At 38.5% G+C, this 16,312-nt stretch overlaps 2 protein-coding genes across 2 annotated transcripts in view; one reads left to right on the top strand and one right to left on the bottom strand.

Annotated features, from left to right (window-relative positions):
• The first annotated feature begins 3,013 nt into the window (after positions 1 to 3,013).
• slc25a55a (solute carrier family 25 member 55a) lies at positions 3,014 to 7,798 on the top strand. The gene is made up of 10 exons (XM_005729799.2): positions 3,014 to 3,140; positions 3,817 to 3,949; positions 4,257 to 4,382; positions 4,701 to 4,756; positions 6,025 to 6,115; positions 6,213 to 6,331; positions 6,445 to 6,640; positions 6,747 to 6,901; positions 7,036 to 7,111; positions 7,232 to 7,798. The coding sequence occupies exons 2-10, from the start codon at positions 3,930 to 3,932 to the stop codon at positions 7,389 to 7,391; spliced, it is 999 nt and encodes a 332-aa protein (XP_005729856.1). The 5' UTR covers positions 3,014 to 3,140; positions 3,817 to 3,929; the 3' UTR covers positions 7,392 to 7,798.
• A 1,567-nt stretch (positions 7,799 to 9,365) lies between these two features.
• LOC102207388 (CD9 antigen-like) overlaps positions 9,366 to 16,312 on the bottom strand; it is a 9,405-nt gene continuing 2,458 nt past the window's right edge. The window contains exons 2-8 of the mRNA XM_005729798.1: positions 15,988 to 16,090; positions 12,034 to 12,131; positions 11,060 to 11,134; positions 10,870 to 10,959; positions 10,702 to 10,773; positions 10,466 to 10,549; positions 9,366 to 10,388 (exon numbers count right to left, since the gene is read on the bottom strand). Of these exons, the coding sequence (XP_005729855.1) occupies positions 10,323 to 10,388; positions 10,466 to 10,549; positions 10,702 to 10,773; positions 10,870 to 10,959; positions 11,060 to 11,134; positions 12,034 to 12,131; positions 15,988 to 16,090 (588 nt within the window). The 3' untranslated portion in view covers positions 9,366 to 10,322. The remainder of the gene's footprint in view (positions 10,389 to 10,465; positions 10,550 to 10,701; positions 10,774 to 10,869; positions 10,960 to 11,059; positions 11,135 to 12,033; positions 12,132 to 15,987; positions 16,091 to 16,312) is intronic.

Below are 16,312 nucleotides of genomic sequence, written 5' to 3'. Positions count from 1 at the left end.
TATTGTCACCTTTAAAAGATTTGCAAACTTTTGCATTTGGTTTTTATTGACAGTTTATAGAGACAAGGGTTAAATGTCTTGTCCTTGAGGTTGTTAAAATACGTTACTAGATTTTTTGGAAACAATATAACTAGAAGACTCAACAAAACCAAATTTAATGTGTGACTTTGTCCACTGTAACTATCAGTTTGATGCAGTGTTTATATGTGTATTTTCCAGTGCACAGTGGAAATTTTGGGGGACAGCTGCAGCTTATTTATAGCTCAGCAATTCAGAGTGTGAGAATGCATGATAAGTCTTTCATGTGGAGCTCTTTGACATTTCTCTTTCATGATCTTATATTCAGTCTTTACATATATAACAGGCTTTCTCTTTTTTCTGATAGCTTCTGTTTAAAATGTCTTTGCACTGATGGAAGTTTTTTTATTGGCTCTGCAGCCCTCACTGATTTCAACACTTTACAACATTTTAAAGAGAAGTGAGTATAACATGAACTACAAAAGAAGTCCTGTGACCTAAAAGCCAACAAAACATCTGATTTAAAGACCTTTAAAGGCTGTTTCTCACTTTTATTCATCAACATAACCCCTTATAAGAAGTTTAACTAGTTGACATGATTATGGTGTTTCAAATCTTGAAGTAACCTTGGAGCATTTTGAATTTTGGGGTAAGAACAGGATATGACGCTCTTATCTCTATGAAGGGAAAACAAGGAAGTGGGACACGTTTACACAACAATGACACAGGTGTTCTGAGCCACTAGTCGGCTTTGAGCTTGTACAGCTTCCCACAACCTGATACTCTGTTTAACCTTGCAAAAAGTCAGCTGACAAAATGGTGCAGTGTTATCCATTTTGGGATGAGGCATTTCAGTGTCCTGACTTTGTCACTAAATATGAAATATTGTGCTACATATGCTCCCACTCCCACCCCTCCTAATTTTGATGTGTTGAGAAGGTAAAATGTTTTTGTCACATAGAGTTATCTTTGTTAGTATTAAAAATTGACCAGACATGACTCCAGAATAATCAGTCTGGTATGGCACAATGGTCTGATGTGCTTGGCTGAAAATTTGTAGTGGTGTAGTTTTGAAAACCTGAATACCCTAACAGATAAAAGCATGGAATTTGCCTCTGTCAGCATTCCAAAGCAACCAGCTATGTTGTGCACATACCGATTACGCGTTCATTCAGACAAACCATAAAGTTTTGCTTGTGTTGTGTTTATTCAGCTAGATAAAAATGTGAGAACTTTTTGTAGCAATGGAATCACCAGTGGGTCCAGGAAAAGTCATTGGTGGTTGGTCTGCTTGTCAAACACTTCAGTTTAGTATAAAATTAGATTGCAAAGGTTGTAGAATCAGTCACTCTGTTCAGACCAATTCTTAAAACACATTTGTACAGAAATAGGTTTATGTGATGTTGTCTTTTTTTCGTCTTTTTATCTTCATTCAACTGTTTTGAGCATGATGAAAGAAAGTATTATGATTTGTCCTAGTGACCTTTTCCACTGACTTGCTCCTCTATTCTAAATTTACTTCTCGTTCCAAAATGACTTTGTACTTATTCTGTGAAATATCTTTATTCGTGCTATAGATATTACATATCCCCCTGACTTTGGTGATTCCCTAAGCTTTTCTTTCTTCTTATAATATAGTTTCACATCGCGTTGCCTGTATAAAAGACTGTGGATTTTCTATATTACAGGTTCTCAGAAAAACCATTTTTTATTTGTTTCAATAACGCTAATATGTCTGATTGAACTTCACATTTTTAACAACACTGAGTGACCAGATGATCATCACTAGGGCATGTTGTTACAAGTTATTACAGTGAACAGTGAGCAGAGAAGAAATGACTATATAGTGGTTACGAAAGAGACAATCGCTTGCCAAAATTGACATGACATGCAAGGTATATGCATCTCCCACTATTATTTTTTTTGGCTGTATGTTAGACGTAAACGACTTCCTGGTTTGGGGATGTGTCCACAACTTTAAAGCCTCTAGATCTTTCACTCCGGAATTTTCCAAATTATGTGGTTAAAAAATACATTGTAAAAACCTGAAGCCTTGTCTGTAGAATGCACTGCTCTGACTAAAACCGGGAAACATTCCTTTGAGTAATTTGATATGCTGTCTTGTGTCTCTCATTTAAACTTTAAGGCCACGTTTATTTTACCATAAAGAAAAACTTTTATGACTATAATATGGGTTTATTGATGAAGATACATTTTCTTCGTCAGCAAATTATGACTCTGTATCTGATTCATCCAGCTGGACACAGTCAGACCTACTCATCACAGCATGTTCAACCTATTCTAAGACTGATAAGAGAAAGGGGTACATTTTCCCACCCACAGCTATCTTGCTGAAGGGAAGTAAAGAGAAAATCCTGACCGTGAGTGGCAATATTAGAAAATAGAAAGCAGAATTTATAAATATTTCAGTGCATGAGCTTTTATAAACAATTCATTATATTTTTTTTGAACTAATGATGCTTTTTATGTTCAACATCTTGATCTGCTCAGCAGAAAACAGTGGTTAATTGTGATTAAATAAAAGCAAGTTCAGTCATTTAAAGAAGCACCGTAGTTCCCCCTGGGTGCTAGAATAGAGTAGAATCAAATCAAATCGAATCAAATAACACCATTAGCAGTCGGACAGCACATTTCACAAATCTCAAAGCCATGGCGACTTTAATAGGATTAATCCACTTTTAACTTGAGATTATTCTGAGACATGGGGAAGGACTTCTTTACTAAGAATCTCTCCCAACAAAGACCAGTTTTAAATAATCTAACAGTGAGGTTTTGGTTCTGAAAAACTGAATGTTTAAACTTAACAAAAAAAATAGCTTCTTTCTTTTTGGGCTTAAACAGTGTAAAGCTGTAATTGGTGAATCAGCTAATGATTGATGTATCTACCTTCCAATCAAAATAAAGTAACAATATAGAAACTTGTGATTGGCTTTAAGTCAAGCGGCAGTCAGATAAGCGCCAGCCCCTTAAAAAAAGCCAGTGGAAAATTCCAGCTACTCTGACCCTCAGCGTTATTAGCGCTTCAACTAGCGGAAGAGAAAGAAGTACTGACTATTCGCTCGAAACAATCAAACAAGAACTACTGCGAGATCATTTATTTGGTAAGTTGATCCGTAATAATCTATATTCAGTTAGTTTAGAAATGGTTTTAAATTCACTGCTTGATTCTTTGTCTCCAGTTTATTCGTTATTTCTCATAATGTTGACGAATGAATGGGCGTCTCAATGACAGTAGCCTTCAAAAGCCACTTTCTTTATGTGGAACTGAAAACAATGCGGTAGTCAATATCTTTTTTTTTTTTTTACCCAAAGCGTGTATTATAAACAGTATAAACTCCATTGGCCAGTGCATTTTTTTAAATTATATTTTTTAATGCAATTAAAATGCTCGGTAGAGGGATATATTTGCATGGAAACGCCATCTCGTATATTTGCATCGATATTATCCCTCGTAACTCACATTCATACAAAGTATCTATATTTTATGCCTCGGCCTTCAGAAAGAGTTACTTAGAAATTCAGCCGTAGCCGCCAGATTTGAATCTTAACTTTATGAAAGACGGTTACGCCCATATATGGAGTGCGGTATGTGAGCTTAAACGCGCCCACGGGTTGCACTACTCATAGCGCAAGTATAGCACATCCGCTGCATCATGGTCTTGTGACTGTGCGGCACATAGATAACCTAAAGTCCCTCGTGGGTGGAATAAGCTTCTCTGTAAGGTCTGTGACTACTTGGAAACCTACTTAGTAACTCCCTTTGCTTTCTCTGTCTAGGACTCTGCTCATTCACCTCACTGAAGAACACCTGAACCTACATCACCTGATTTTTGCTTTTACTTTTTCATACATCTTCCTTTGTCACTCTTTCAAAGCTTTATCACTTTGTCATGTCTCAGCAGCAGATCAGGTAAGCTTCATGCACTATTTTATTCTGTGTATGTGTGGTCTAGTGGTACAAATGTTTTTTTTTATTTATTTATTTTTATTATTATTTCATAATGATTAGATGAGCTTGGTGACTTATATTAGCATGATTTTCTGCTTTTGTGTTTCATGTAATTGTAAACTGATTATCTTTGGAGTATAGCTTTTAGCCTTCTAAACAGTTTATAATCATAGTCTGTCTTTCAAACTTATAAGAATAAACACAGCATCATTAAAGTTGTGACATTATTTATTTACTTATTTATTTTTATTTTGCTGTCTCTCTTTAGCCTCCCAGCCAAACTCATTAATGGCGGCATTGCTGGCATTGTTGGGGTTACTTGTGTCTTCCCCATTGACTTGGCAAAGACCAGGTTGCAGAATCAGAGACGAGGTCAGCAGGTCTACAAAAGCATGTGAGTATTTCTGCTTAATGTTGACTTAAGCAACACACAGCCCCCAGGTATTATACCTACCACGCCCTGGTGTAAGTCAGTGCTATTCATACTGATCTCACAATGACAGCTGTGCATTGAATTGTAATGACTATGTAGGTTTTAAGAAATTCCTCTCTAGTGAGGTCATTTTACTCACTTTGCACTGCTTTATAGAGTGGAAATTTACTGAACTGTGTTCTCTTGTAACACTTAAATTTCCTTAGTCCACCCCCTGTTGTCTCAATGAACTGGCGTGTTTTGTCACACCGGTAATATTTACCTTGCTTTCTTCTGTAGGATGGACTGCCTTGTCAAGACAGTTCGATCAGAGGGATACTTTGGAATGTACAGAGGTAAGGCTTGTACATATTTAAATATTAAGAAGCAGTAGGATAGCAGAGGTAGAAGTTCTGCAAGAGGATTAAATATAGGAGAGGGTAAGCTCTCTGTTGTGAGGTTAACATTGATACGGTTACCACTGGCCACACTTGTTGTTTTAACAAGTACTGAGAGACTGCATTTTAGCTGTGTTTGGATGCTTTATATATCTCTTAGTCCAGTTGTAAAGGAGAAGTTGTCAAATGGTCTCATGCAAAGTATTACATTCACTGTAGTATAGTATGTAATATTGTACTTGTTAAAACAGAGAGCATATACTTTCATTATTAGTGTATCACTTAGAAAAGGAAACTAAGTCTGCAAAGAAATTGGAGACTTCTTAGTTTGGGTCTCTGTCTGTGTGAGGAATGTTTGTTTGCATCTGTGTTTTTCATATTACAGACTTGGGTCCCCCTGGGATATTGAAGGCTAGCCGATAAGGCGCAGCCACGCTGGAGGCAAATCATTAAATGGTTCTTACAATATTGCTCTATTTAAAACTCTAGGCTCAAGTTTTTGTTTTGCCATCTATTTGTTCTGTTATTTGACTTGTCAGTAACTACTTTGCTGTCTTCTTGCTGTCCTGTCAACTTTTGGATTATTGTTGTTTTCCAGACTATGAATTGTGTCTTTGCAGACTTTGGTTGAGCTTGCAAACAAATCTGTGGTGAACTAAAGATTTTTTTTTTTTTCATATTCAGTCCCACAGAACATTTAAGTTTGCTCAAAGTCTTCACACGCATAGTCAAGGACTCAGTCTGTCCTTTCTCTAATGTTTTTTTTATATTTTATTTTATCTGTCATCACTAACCTACTCACTGACATGCATCCTGTCACTAAGATCTATTTCCTTTCTTGAAGTCTTCTCTACACAGTGTTGCTTGTTGTCACACCTTGATTCTGTTTATTTCATAGATTTCGTGTTTGCATCTTCCTCTGGATCTTCATTGCCCTATTGTTCCTTATGTTGTGTTGTTATGCTTGTTTCTCATTTTTCTCCTGATATTTTGTTTACTACTTTCTTTCTTTTTTTCTTTTTTTTTAAATTGACATAATCCCCCTTCACAATTATTACTTAAGCTCAATTAAACTGAGTATATGTCTTGTCTGTGTGTAAATTAACTGTACAGTTAACTCTTTACATTCTGATGTTGTAATGATAGTGGCGGGGTATGTTTTTGTACATGTGCTGAATGGAAAACTGGATTCTGTCTTCAGTGCTAACTATTTTTTTCCCCCTCAGGTGCTGCTGTAAATCTGACCTTGGTTACCCCTGAGAAGGCAATCAAGCTGGCTGCCAATGACTTCTTCCGGCACCACCTTGCCAAAGACGGGTAAGCATACTCTGTGAGAGGATCTTCTTGGAAATGGGCAATATGTATTTATTATTTTTAAAGGTGGTTTATTTAAAACATGTCTCACTCTTAACAGAAAGGGGCTGACAGTGTTCAAAGAGATGCTGGCAGGCTGTGGTGCAGGCATGTGCCAGGTCATTGTTACTACCCCCATGGAAATGCTCAAGATACAACTACAGGATGCAGGCAGACTTGGTAAGAAGCATGCAAAGCCCTTTTTAAATGCATCAGTGTCAGTAATTTACATTTATAGCAGTGTTCCATATCTCTTATGTGTGTGTGGTTTTTGTTTTTGTTTTTTTGTACAGCGGTCCAACAACAGAAACCAGTCATGATGACTCCCACAAAGCTTGTGGCCACTAATGCAGTGCTCAGTCGCTCTTACAATTCTGGCATGGTCATTTCTGCACCAAGAGCTGTGTCGGCTACACAGATTGCAAAAGAACTCCTCCAGACGCAGGGCATCCAGGGGCTCTACAAAGGTCTGGGGGCCACACTGATGAGGTAAATCACTTCTACCGCCACGATGAGAGGCTGTGTGTGAACCTGACAGGGCAGTTGAACTTCGCCAGGATTTTAGTCTGAAAATATTTTGTTTACTTTCTTCCAGAGATGTCCCCTTTTCTATTGTTTACTTCCCATTGTTTGCTAATCTGAATCGCCTGGGCAAACCAAGTCCTGAGGCGTCGTCACCCTTCTATTGGGCCTTCCTCTCAGGCTGTGCTGCAGGATCCACTGCTGCGGTGGCGGTTAACCCCTGTGATGGTGAGTGGTGTTTTTATTTTTTTTGCTTTTTTTTTTTTTTCCGCCCTCAGCTGGATCACCCAGTTGTCTCCTGTTGAATATTCTTAGCAACACTGGAATTTTAACAATCCCCCCCCTGCTCTCTCTCCTTCTAGTGGTGAAGACCAGATTGCAGTCATTGAACAAGGGGGCTAGTGAGGAGACTTACAGTGGAGTGGTGGATTGTATAAGGTATGACAGTGAATCATTTTTACAGTTGCATAAATTGCACGTCTTTTTTTTTTTTTTCTTTTTTTTTTCCTTTTCCTACCTTTTGTGTGTATGAATAAACTCGTTCCTCTGTTTTGACAGTAAAATAATGCAGAAGGAGGGGCCTTCAGCATTCCTGAAAGGTGCCAGCTGCCGGGCTCTGGTCATCGCACCTCTGTTTGGCATTGTACAGGTTATGTACTTTGTTGGTGTTGGTGAATACATCCTTGACAACTCACCCCTACGCCTCTTAGGACCATGAGACCATATCATCTTGCTGACTAGCTATGCATGGGACCTGGTAGAAGACCTAGCTGCTACATGTATTCAGTTTACAGCAAGAAAAACAAGTAGACAGAAAGACCTATGATTTCACTATCTTTACGGTCAAAACGTGGTGTTGCACTTAAACCCTTTTGTTACTTGTTCAGTAGGCTGAAGCCAGTGTTTGCGCTTGAAGCTGGTAGCTTTACTGCATTGGGGCCTCTCTTGACCCTAAACAGTTGTTTTGTTTCCCTCTGTGAGGGAAGGGAGCTTGCTTTCTTGATCACGACTTTTCTTTTTTTTCTAAAACTTGTTTTTGACGTTATTTAAAGTAGTTTGTTATGAGAGTTTGTAGTACTTTATTTATGTGTTGTTGTTGTTGTTGTTGTTGTTGTTGTTGTTGTTGTTGTTGTTGTTGTTGTTGTTGTTGTTTGTTTTATTTTTTTTATTTTTTTTTCCTTCTTTGCTGTCTCATGTTGCTGAGCCTTAATCTAGAAACAAAAGTCTGAAAGTTCACAGGGCCCAGTTTACACAACTTGCTGGAAAGGCTTTTTTTGTGAACTGCTTTGTGTACATGTTTACTTTAACTAATCATGAACCTTCCTAATGAAATTGGGACCATATGGCTTACCAAACCATAAGCTGTGTCCTACACTTGACATTAGTGCAGTAGTTGGTTAGTGCTATGTGAACTGTCATAAACTTGAGATGCAATCATGCACATTTTATGTTTGTCTACGTCCACACACACACACACACACACACACACACACTTTTTATATTTCATCTGAAATGTTATCCAGAAGGTCCTTTGTGATTCATGCCTTAACAAAGCAGTTTGAAATGTAGTTTTGATTCTGCAAGGCAAAATTGACAGAATATGAGCATTATTACAGTTACTGTGAGCTTATTTTTAAAAGGAAAAAAAGACTGTTACATACCAATGATTGTGATGGCTTTTTGTACTTGTGTATATTAATAAAAAACTTGAAGTACCCAGTCTGTACTGTTTGACTAAGTACTGAGGGCTATGAAGGTATTCTGAATAACTGCTGTAGTTCAGAACTATTGCTTTATGACATATTCATTAATGTAAACATACTACATTCGATTTTTCTAAATGTTCCTTTACGAAGAGTTTGTTCGACTCTGGCCTCCTGCTGACATCAGTGATTTCCTTAGTAAGGCTATCTCATGCACACACTCAATCGGAAGAAAGTTGACTTGTTTCAGAGTGAATGAACTGAGGGGATGTACCAAGGCTCACCATAAACGTATTATACAAATCAAATATCTGGAATCCCAGATGCTGAAAATGAGAAGAACTAGTCCCTTGTTTTTAGTCAAATGACAGCCAGATATTGCAGCACACAGCGCTATTTTCTTCTCTGCACATTTGTACATTCATGCAATGCAGCTGCAGTTATTTCTGTTAAAAAGGCTGTCTGAATCTGATCCACACATTCAGGAAGCTTTACTACCAGGAGGGCATCAAATCACGGTTGAGCAAGTTCACATGCTGAGGTGAATGATTTAGTCCACACTAACTAACGGCAGATTGAAGTCAGTGTAATATTTCACTTTATCGGTTCATTATTGTCTTTGAAAATTGTAAAACATACCTTGGTGTGGTGGAATTCCCCACTTCTCTGTATGAGCAAGTACTAAGCAGGCCTTGTGTAGAGACATTTTGTCCAAATCCCATGACGCTTGATATTTTCTATAAACTTGATTTATAGAATATACTACCATCACTAGTATTTTCAGTTAATAGTATTATTAGTCAATATCCTTTAACTCTTGCCTTGTATGTGACTGAAATTTGTCATCCGTGGACCTAAACAGAACATTGCTCACATGTTCAGGTACTTCACTAACCACAAATTACAATGAAGTTCTTCTCAGCTTGTTCCTCTTTACAAGAAGCACACATGTGATTCATCTCCGAGGACAGAAGCTGAAAACATCTAAATAAAAGCACCCAATGTTTTTATTACGGTTAACAGTATGACAAACTATATTATTCTATAATTCACATCTTATTGGCACACCAACAAAATTTACATCCACAATAATTCACACAAAATGCAAACTAGCTCACTGTTACATCCCAAACATGCTCCAGAAGAGGTCAGCACAAAGCATTATTTAGCTGTCAGATGAATTTGGAGATTTACAACGCCGCAGTTTATCATGAGACCATCCTAACCCTTTGGCTTCAAATCATGTCTACACTTCAGCTATTGTGCTTTACGGTAGAAATACTTGAAAGTGGTGACAGGAAGCAAGCACTGGTGCAGTGTACATATTCAAATCAAAAGATATAGGCAAACAGTCCAGTAGTAGGAGGCTTGATCGTAACTAAATAAATAGGCACATGACGGAATTTTACTCTGCAAATTTACTCTGCAAAGGTAGGCTAGTCCTCAAAACGCTAAAGCACACAAAGTGAAAATAAGGATCCATATTTACAGCAATACTCCCCAGTCACAACATTCCTGTGTCAAAGAAGGCTTTGTGTGCTGTGTTGCATCTACAACGGCAGCACTTTGGCCTTTGCGGAGCACCGGCAGTCTAACAAAGACATGTTAAAAGTGAGGAATGTCACAGAGTCGAGCTAAAAGCAAAGCATGTGTTATGGAAAAGAAGAGGGAAGTGAATTTCAGTGCTGGTGGACTCAAGAAGAAGGTGTGATGTTAACGATCCAGCGTATCGTGTTGCATGTGGTCCGTGGATAAGTGGGAGCTTTGAGATTTGTTGTTCTCTCTTTGTGATACTCGGAGGCCCTCCCCCACCGCACTTGTTTGGACTAAGAGAAGTGACTGAAATGTAACTTTGGTGTTTCCCTTCTCATGCAGACAAGTTGATTATGAAGGGCTGTGTAACCATATGATCAGGCGACGGTTGGGGGGGAGGTTCAGCTCACCAATTATATAACCTCCCTGCTGTTTCTGATGGCACAACACAGGACCATACTGAAGATCATGCCTATAATCTGAAATCACAGACACATATTGTGGTTACCTGAGGAATATGGGTCACAATTAATTAAAAAACTCAAACTTTTCTCACCATGACTCCTGCAATACCAATCCCTATGTATCCAATGATATACAGCTTTTCATCGAAGAAGTCTGTTATTGCAGTCAGGCAGTCCTAATATCAAGCAAAAATAGCAAGAAACATTCATATCGATCATTCTGCACACAGCAAACTAGGTTCATCACAGCAAATAGTGCTTCATTTTAAAATGGTGTTTTACTGCCCTCATGTGACTATGAAGTGTCCCTGCAGGCAGAGGGGTTTACCTTGACGTCTTCTGGGAAGTCTGCACACACATCACTGTTTGGCTCCAATGTGGAAACTCCGCAACAGTTCAGCTGCAAATATAAAAAGAAGTAAAAACAAAACAAAACACAACATGATTTTAATGGTATTGATTGCAACCCTGAACATGACGGCGAAGTTTTACTCACAGCTTTATAATAAGTCGTTACTATTGCAGTTCCATTTGGACTAGAGTCGAGGGTGGAGCTACTGTAAAACTTTTGGACTTCTTCAGAAATCTGTTATTAAAAGAAGAAGAAAAAAAGGGTTAGTTATGGGATTTTAAAAAAACAGAGAATATTTTTTGTTATTTTGTATTTAATCATCAAATAACTCCACCTGTTCCTTGTTTAGGAATCCAAACACACCAGCAGTGACTTCTGCTCCAAAGATTATCACAAGGCAAGCAAAGAACTGCAGAACAGAAACAAGGACTATTATCGCCCTCCTGACCCAGTATGAACCTTCCAGATCCCTCAGGTCATCTGGATCCGGTCTTTTATCAGTTCCCAGAGTCAGAACCAGACACGGAGAAGCTGCATTCAGCTTTTATGCTCCTTATATCTGGAACAAACTCCCAGAAAGCCTCAGATCAGCTGAAACACTCAGTTTATTTAAATCCAGGTTGAAGACTCACCTATTCTCAGCTGCATTTGAATAAAGCACCAAATCCGCACTTAAGCTTAAATTTCAAAACTTACATTTTAACTACTGATTTGATCTCTTTTGATTTTATATACTGTTTTGTTTGTTTGTTTGTTAACTAGTTAGTTAGTTTGTTTGCTTGTTTTAATCAATTTTAAATCATGCTTTTTATTTGTTTTTGTTTCTAATGTCTCTGTAAAGCACTTTGAATCACCTTGTTGTTGAATTGTGCTATACAAATAAACTTGCCTTGCCTTGCCTTGCCTCTAGTGGGAGTCATCCACACACGCAACACAAAAACTAATCAGTGATTGATTCATTTATTGGGGAACAACAGTTGGCCAAACAATTTTGGGGGCTGTTCCTGGTGATTTCTTCTGAAATCTCTTAGAAAGAAATGTATAATTCTGCCCTTTTATACAAATGGAGAAAACAAGGGCCTTGTTGTTAAAAAAAAAAGATTACACTAAACTAAAGTTAATATTTGTCTATTATTCATTTGTTATTAGACAGCCTAATTCTATACATCTTCGCGATCACTCATCAGAAGCATACACATCAAGTTATTTCAGTGTTAGTACCAATTTAACGGTAATATCAATTTAAGCCTCATGGAAACAAATATAAAAATAATACAAATGCAATGAGAGGTGACGCTTTGAACCCACCAATGCAAGAAGACACTGAGACTCACGAATGGCCCCAAAACAACCTAAGAACCCCACGACCATCATCAACGCACCGGCACCAAGAAGGATGTACACGGCTGAGGAGAGAGACCAGACGATAGATCAGTGCATTTAAAATGAAAAAAATGGAAAATTAATGTTTTGTGTTTTATAAACAAGAAGATTGTGAAAGACATATGAGAAGCATCTGATCGTGGTGTTCTCAGTATCACACGGCTGCAGTTTATAGTTTCCACTGAGGGTGTCAGGGTGATGCAATGGTTGCCTTTGCTGGAGCAGAATTTATAAAAGGATTGTTTGTGTTGTGTTTGTAGGTGGAAGCATCTTCGGTAGCAGAACATCTCTGAATAGACTCACACAATTCAGTCTATTTATTAGGCTACTTTAAACAATGAATTTGAAGTTTTTCATGATCTGAAACATAGAATCTCTGGCACAAATGAATTATGTTCTTAACGTTACATTATAGCATCTCTGATCACTTGAAAAAAGGTGGGTTGAACAGTTCTGGACTCTTTCCTGCTCTGGGCAGCTACAGAAATAGCTTGAAGTCCTGTCCGTATATAGAGTAGCTGTCTAAAGCATAGGCAGAGTCTGTTCAAAATCATAATCAAATTTGAAAGAAAACTAATAGGCCTAGAGAGCCCACTGAGAAATGATGCTTCTAATTGACTCTTTTGATGCATTAGTAGGGTTTCCAGTTACTTAGACTTTGTCCATTCATGCTCCTGCAGGGTGAAGAAGCACACAGATGCCATCTGTCCTCCAAAATCTAATTTTCAGAGGGCTTGATTGCTGCAGATTTCAACTGCGTCTGCCACCATCTATGCTCTCCTCAAGCCTGAGTGACGTCACCCTCTCAGTCTACTCCCCTGCTTCTAGTCCTTGCAACTGAGCCCCCTCGCACTGTAACTATACACCAAGCAGGTCCCTTAGGTCCATGCTAAGGGCCTAATCGGTGACACAGGCAGCAACCACTGCAGCAATTTAATTAATCCACATGGGGCAAATGCAAGCTGTTGTTTTCTTGCTGTGCGACAAAAGGGAAGGTAAAGACGAGGCGAATACACTGCTGAGCTGAAGGGATCTAGAGGGATACAGAGCTTCAAAGAAAGTTGTCTGGGTAAGCAATGGAAAATATAATGGACCATGAAAGCTTTCAATTTATATACAATTGTCTACACAGAAGTGATCTCAGCTGCTCATTTTTCCCCCAACAATAATACACTTACTTTAATATCTGCTCTTTGCTCTTCACTCATTAAATCCAGAGGTATCTACCATCTACCAGACACCTGCCAAGTGCACTTCCTGCTTCACGTATCTTTTAGAAATACAAATTATTGAGTATAAACATCTGTAACATCTCTCAGTTTAGCTCCATCTCTATCTTATATACACATGTAATGGCTGTTTACACACTAGAGAGTAACAAAGGTGATAGAATGGAAAATGAAACCCTCAGAGAGAATTCTGCCACTTTGCCTTATTATGGTATCACTCTGTTTAGTCTCATTGCTAGAAGTGGGAGCAACAGTCAGTTGTTTTGCCCAGGAAGCTTATAACGTTTGGCTGCAAAGGCACAAAGTTATCCTCTGCAGAACCCAAGTGTTTCCAGCTAAATGCCGGATTTATGGGCTTGTGTTGTCCATTTGCAGAAAGAGCAATTGTGGGAATTCAGCCCATGCAGAGGCTATGGAGGTGCACTTGCATGTATTTCTCCGAAAGACAACAGTTAGTTTGATGACACTGAAGGAAACTGTGGAATTCACCACAAATAAGAAAACACACCAAAAAAAAAATACCCCCAAAACCCACACACATGTAATTCAGACAGTGGCTTGGTCAGCTTTCTGCTTGACTTCACTACAAAGAAATTCCTTGTATGCTATAACCTCAGTTTTTTCAAGAACAGAGACTAAGTTTAAGGGAAAACACTACAGAGTGCAGCCCGCATTGCTGGTTTATGTGGACTACCAACAAACTATCTTGGCGCCATCTTAACACAGCCACAAACATCTGCATTAGAAAGCAGGAGAAGTAGAAGATTTATATGATGGAGACATGAGTTTTGGGTTTGTGAGCCCACTAGTATTAGAGGATCCCTACTGATGATACAGTAACAACTGATATCAGTCATACAATTGGCTCATAACTGGCTGACAACTAGACCTGCCATCAGCATACTCCTCTACCCAGTTTGTGAAGCATGTTTGTCTCGTACAGTAGCCAGAAAAACAAGATTTCCAGATCACACCCACCCTCTGAGATTTTTTTCCACACAGTTACAAATTAGTCATAGTCACAGCATCTCGTTTTAGAAGTGGCAATAACAAACTCTCTGTCTAGCTCTCTCCTTCCCTTCTGAAGCCTTCCAGGGTTTCTGCCAGTTTTTTAATCAGCTATTTTACCTCCAAAATATTGATCAGACCAACATATGCTCTGGTTTTAACTGCACTCCAAATGTTCTTTAATCAAGAAAATCTAATTCACATTACATTTGATTTGCTTAACCTAAAGTGAGAAATATAATCACTGCAAATGGGAAAGTGAGGAGGGGACGGTAAAGAACAGTGGGACAGAGAATTTGATTAAAATGACTCATAAAGATGTAACACAGTAACGGAGAAATTCCAGGATATTTGCATATCAAATAAAACCAAGCTGGAGAAAAGTTACATCATCTGGAGTACACTGCATCAACAGATGACTTAAGTAACATGGTACTTTTTATTTTCTACTGTATCTTGAAATGTTTTAGGTTGTAATCTTGGCAATATGATCGTAAGTATAATCGAAAACACTGCCTTTGGTTGCCCTGTGCTGCTTCCCCCTCCCCTCTTCTTTGCTCTATTTTCATTTTTTACTAGGTTTGCAAGCAGGATATAGTCTTCTGTCACTGGCCCCACCCAACCTGCTACTCATGTCCTGAGAGAGGCAGCCAGTTACACGAAGGCAGAGCAGAGAGCTGATGAAGTGAAGTCACCATTTTAGGTCATGGCTTAAACGGGAGTAACAAGAATAGGCTTCATTCTAATCATCGGCTCCCACACACTGTCAGAGAGAAGGCCTATTGTATGGAGTGCTGAACACTAGCTGTTTGTCTTGTCTACTGTATGTTTTAATAATCTACTGTGTGAGCTTTGCAAAGACACTCTTATACGATATTTCAGCAAACAGACAGAGCTGTTCATTAATCAGCTAAAGGCTCTCGTGCATCGTTTGTACATTTTTCTGACTGGTCGTTTTTATGTTATTTCAGTCGAATCAAAACCAAATAAGCATTTATGTCAAGATTTGAATTTCTTCGTATCCCACGAACAGGAGAATTGCCACTAATGGAAAGTTTCAATCAGTTTATCACATTTCACTTCCTCTGTGCGCATACTTTAGCCACTTTCAAAGTGAAAGTGAAGAATTGAGGGCTTCGAATGACAAATTCCTTTAAACAGGCCTAGTAACTGTGGACATGTTTTAACTTACATGTTTTATTAAACAAACTTTCCTTGTGGTTTGTGCAAAGAAGTAAAATATCTTGATGCGCTGAAGATAAAATGTGGCTGTTAAATGTCAAGCAGTACTTGAAGGGTTCTTCATACTTGTAAGGGATAACAGTACCAGACATTCGGTCTCATCCGCATGTGTACACGTGTATTTACTTCTCTGTATGTGGGATTTTTTAGGGCACCTTTTGTTACACATTGAACATTTATTTAATGTAGATAAACATGTAGGGATGTTTCATCTCATTTTCAAGGGGGTCCATGTAATCAAGATGGTGTAATCAAGATCCATCAAGATGGTGAACTGCTGAGAAGAAATTGGATCCATTTTGGATTTTAGTTTGTTTTTTTTATCCACATCCACATATATGTTTTATCCTGCAGAAGATGAGACAGGCATATGTATGAGGCTATAGAATCTCTGACATACCTATGAAGAAGGTGTAGGGGGCGCCATCGCCTGTCAGGAGGTCCACTGTGTTTGGGTCAAACCTAAGCCACAGTCCCACCGCCAGCACCAACAATCCAGACACCTGGGGATTGATAAATTATACAATCAAAATTATTTGTGACTTTATGGTTCTGTTGAATTTGATGAGTGGTAAGTAGCAGTTCTTCTGTTTGTGCAGAAATAATTTCACAGTTAAACAGTGAGCACTTTCATGTTTTCTTTTAGTCTTTATTTATCATGAGGTAGTTACGATTCTGCAGGTGATGCTAAAGTGGCTAATAATACTCATAGGCTTCCCCCCCCC

This window comes from Pundamilia nyererei, unplaced genomic scaffold, assembly GCF_000239375.1.
Source record: "Pundamilia nyererei isolate P.nyererei 1_Seehausen unplaced genomic scaffold, PunNye1.0 scaffold00034, whole genome shotgun sequence".
In the NCBI taxonomy this organism is placed as follows: domain Eukaryota; kingdom Metazoa; phylum Chordata; class Actinopteri; order Cichliformes; family Cichlidae; genus Pundamilia; species Pundamilia nyererei.
This window is presented reverse-complemented; position numbering and strand designations above follow the sequence as displayed.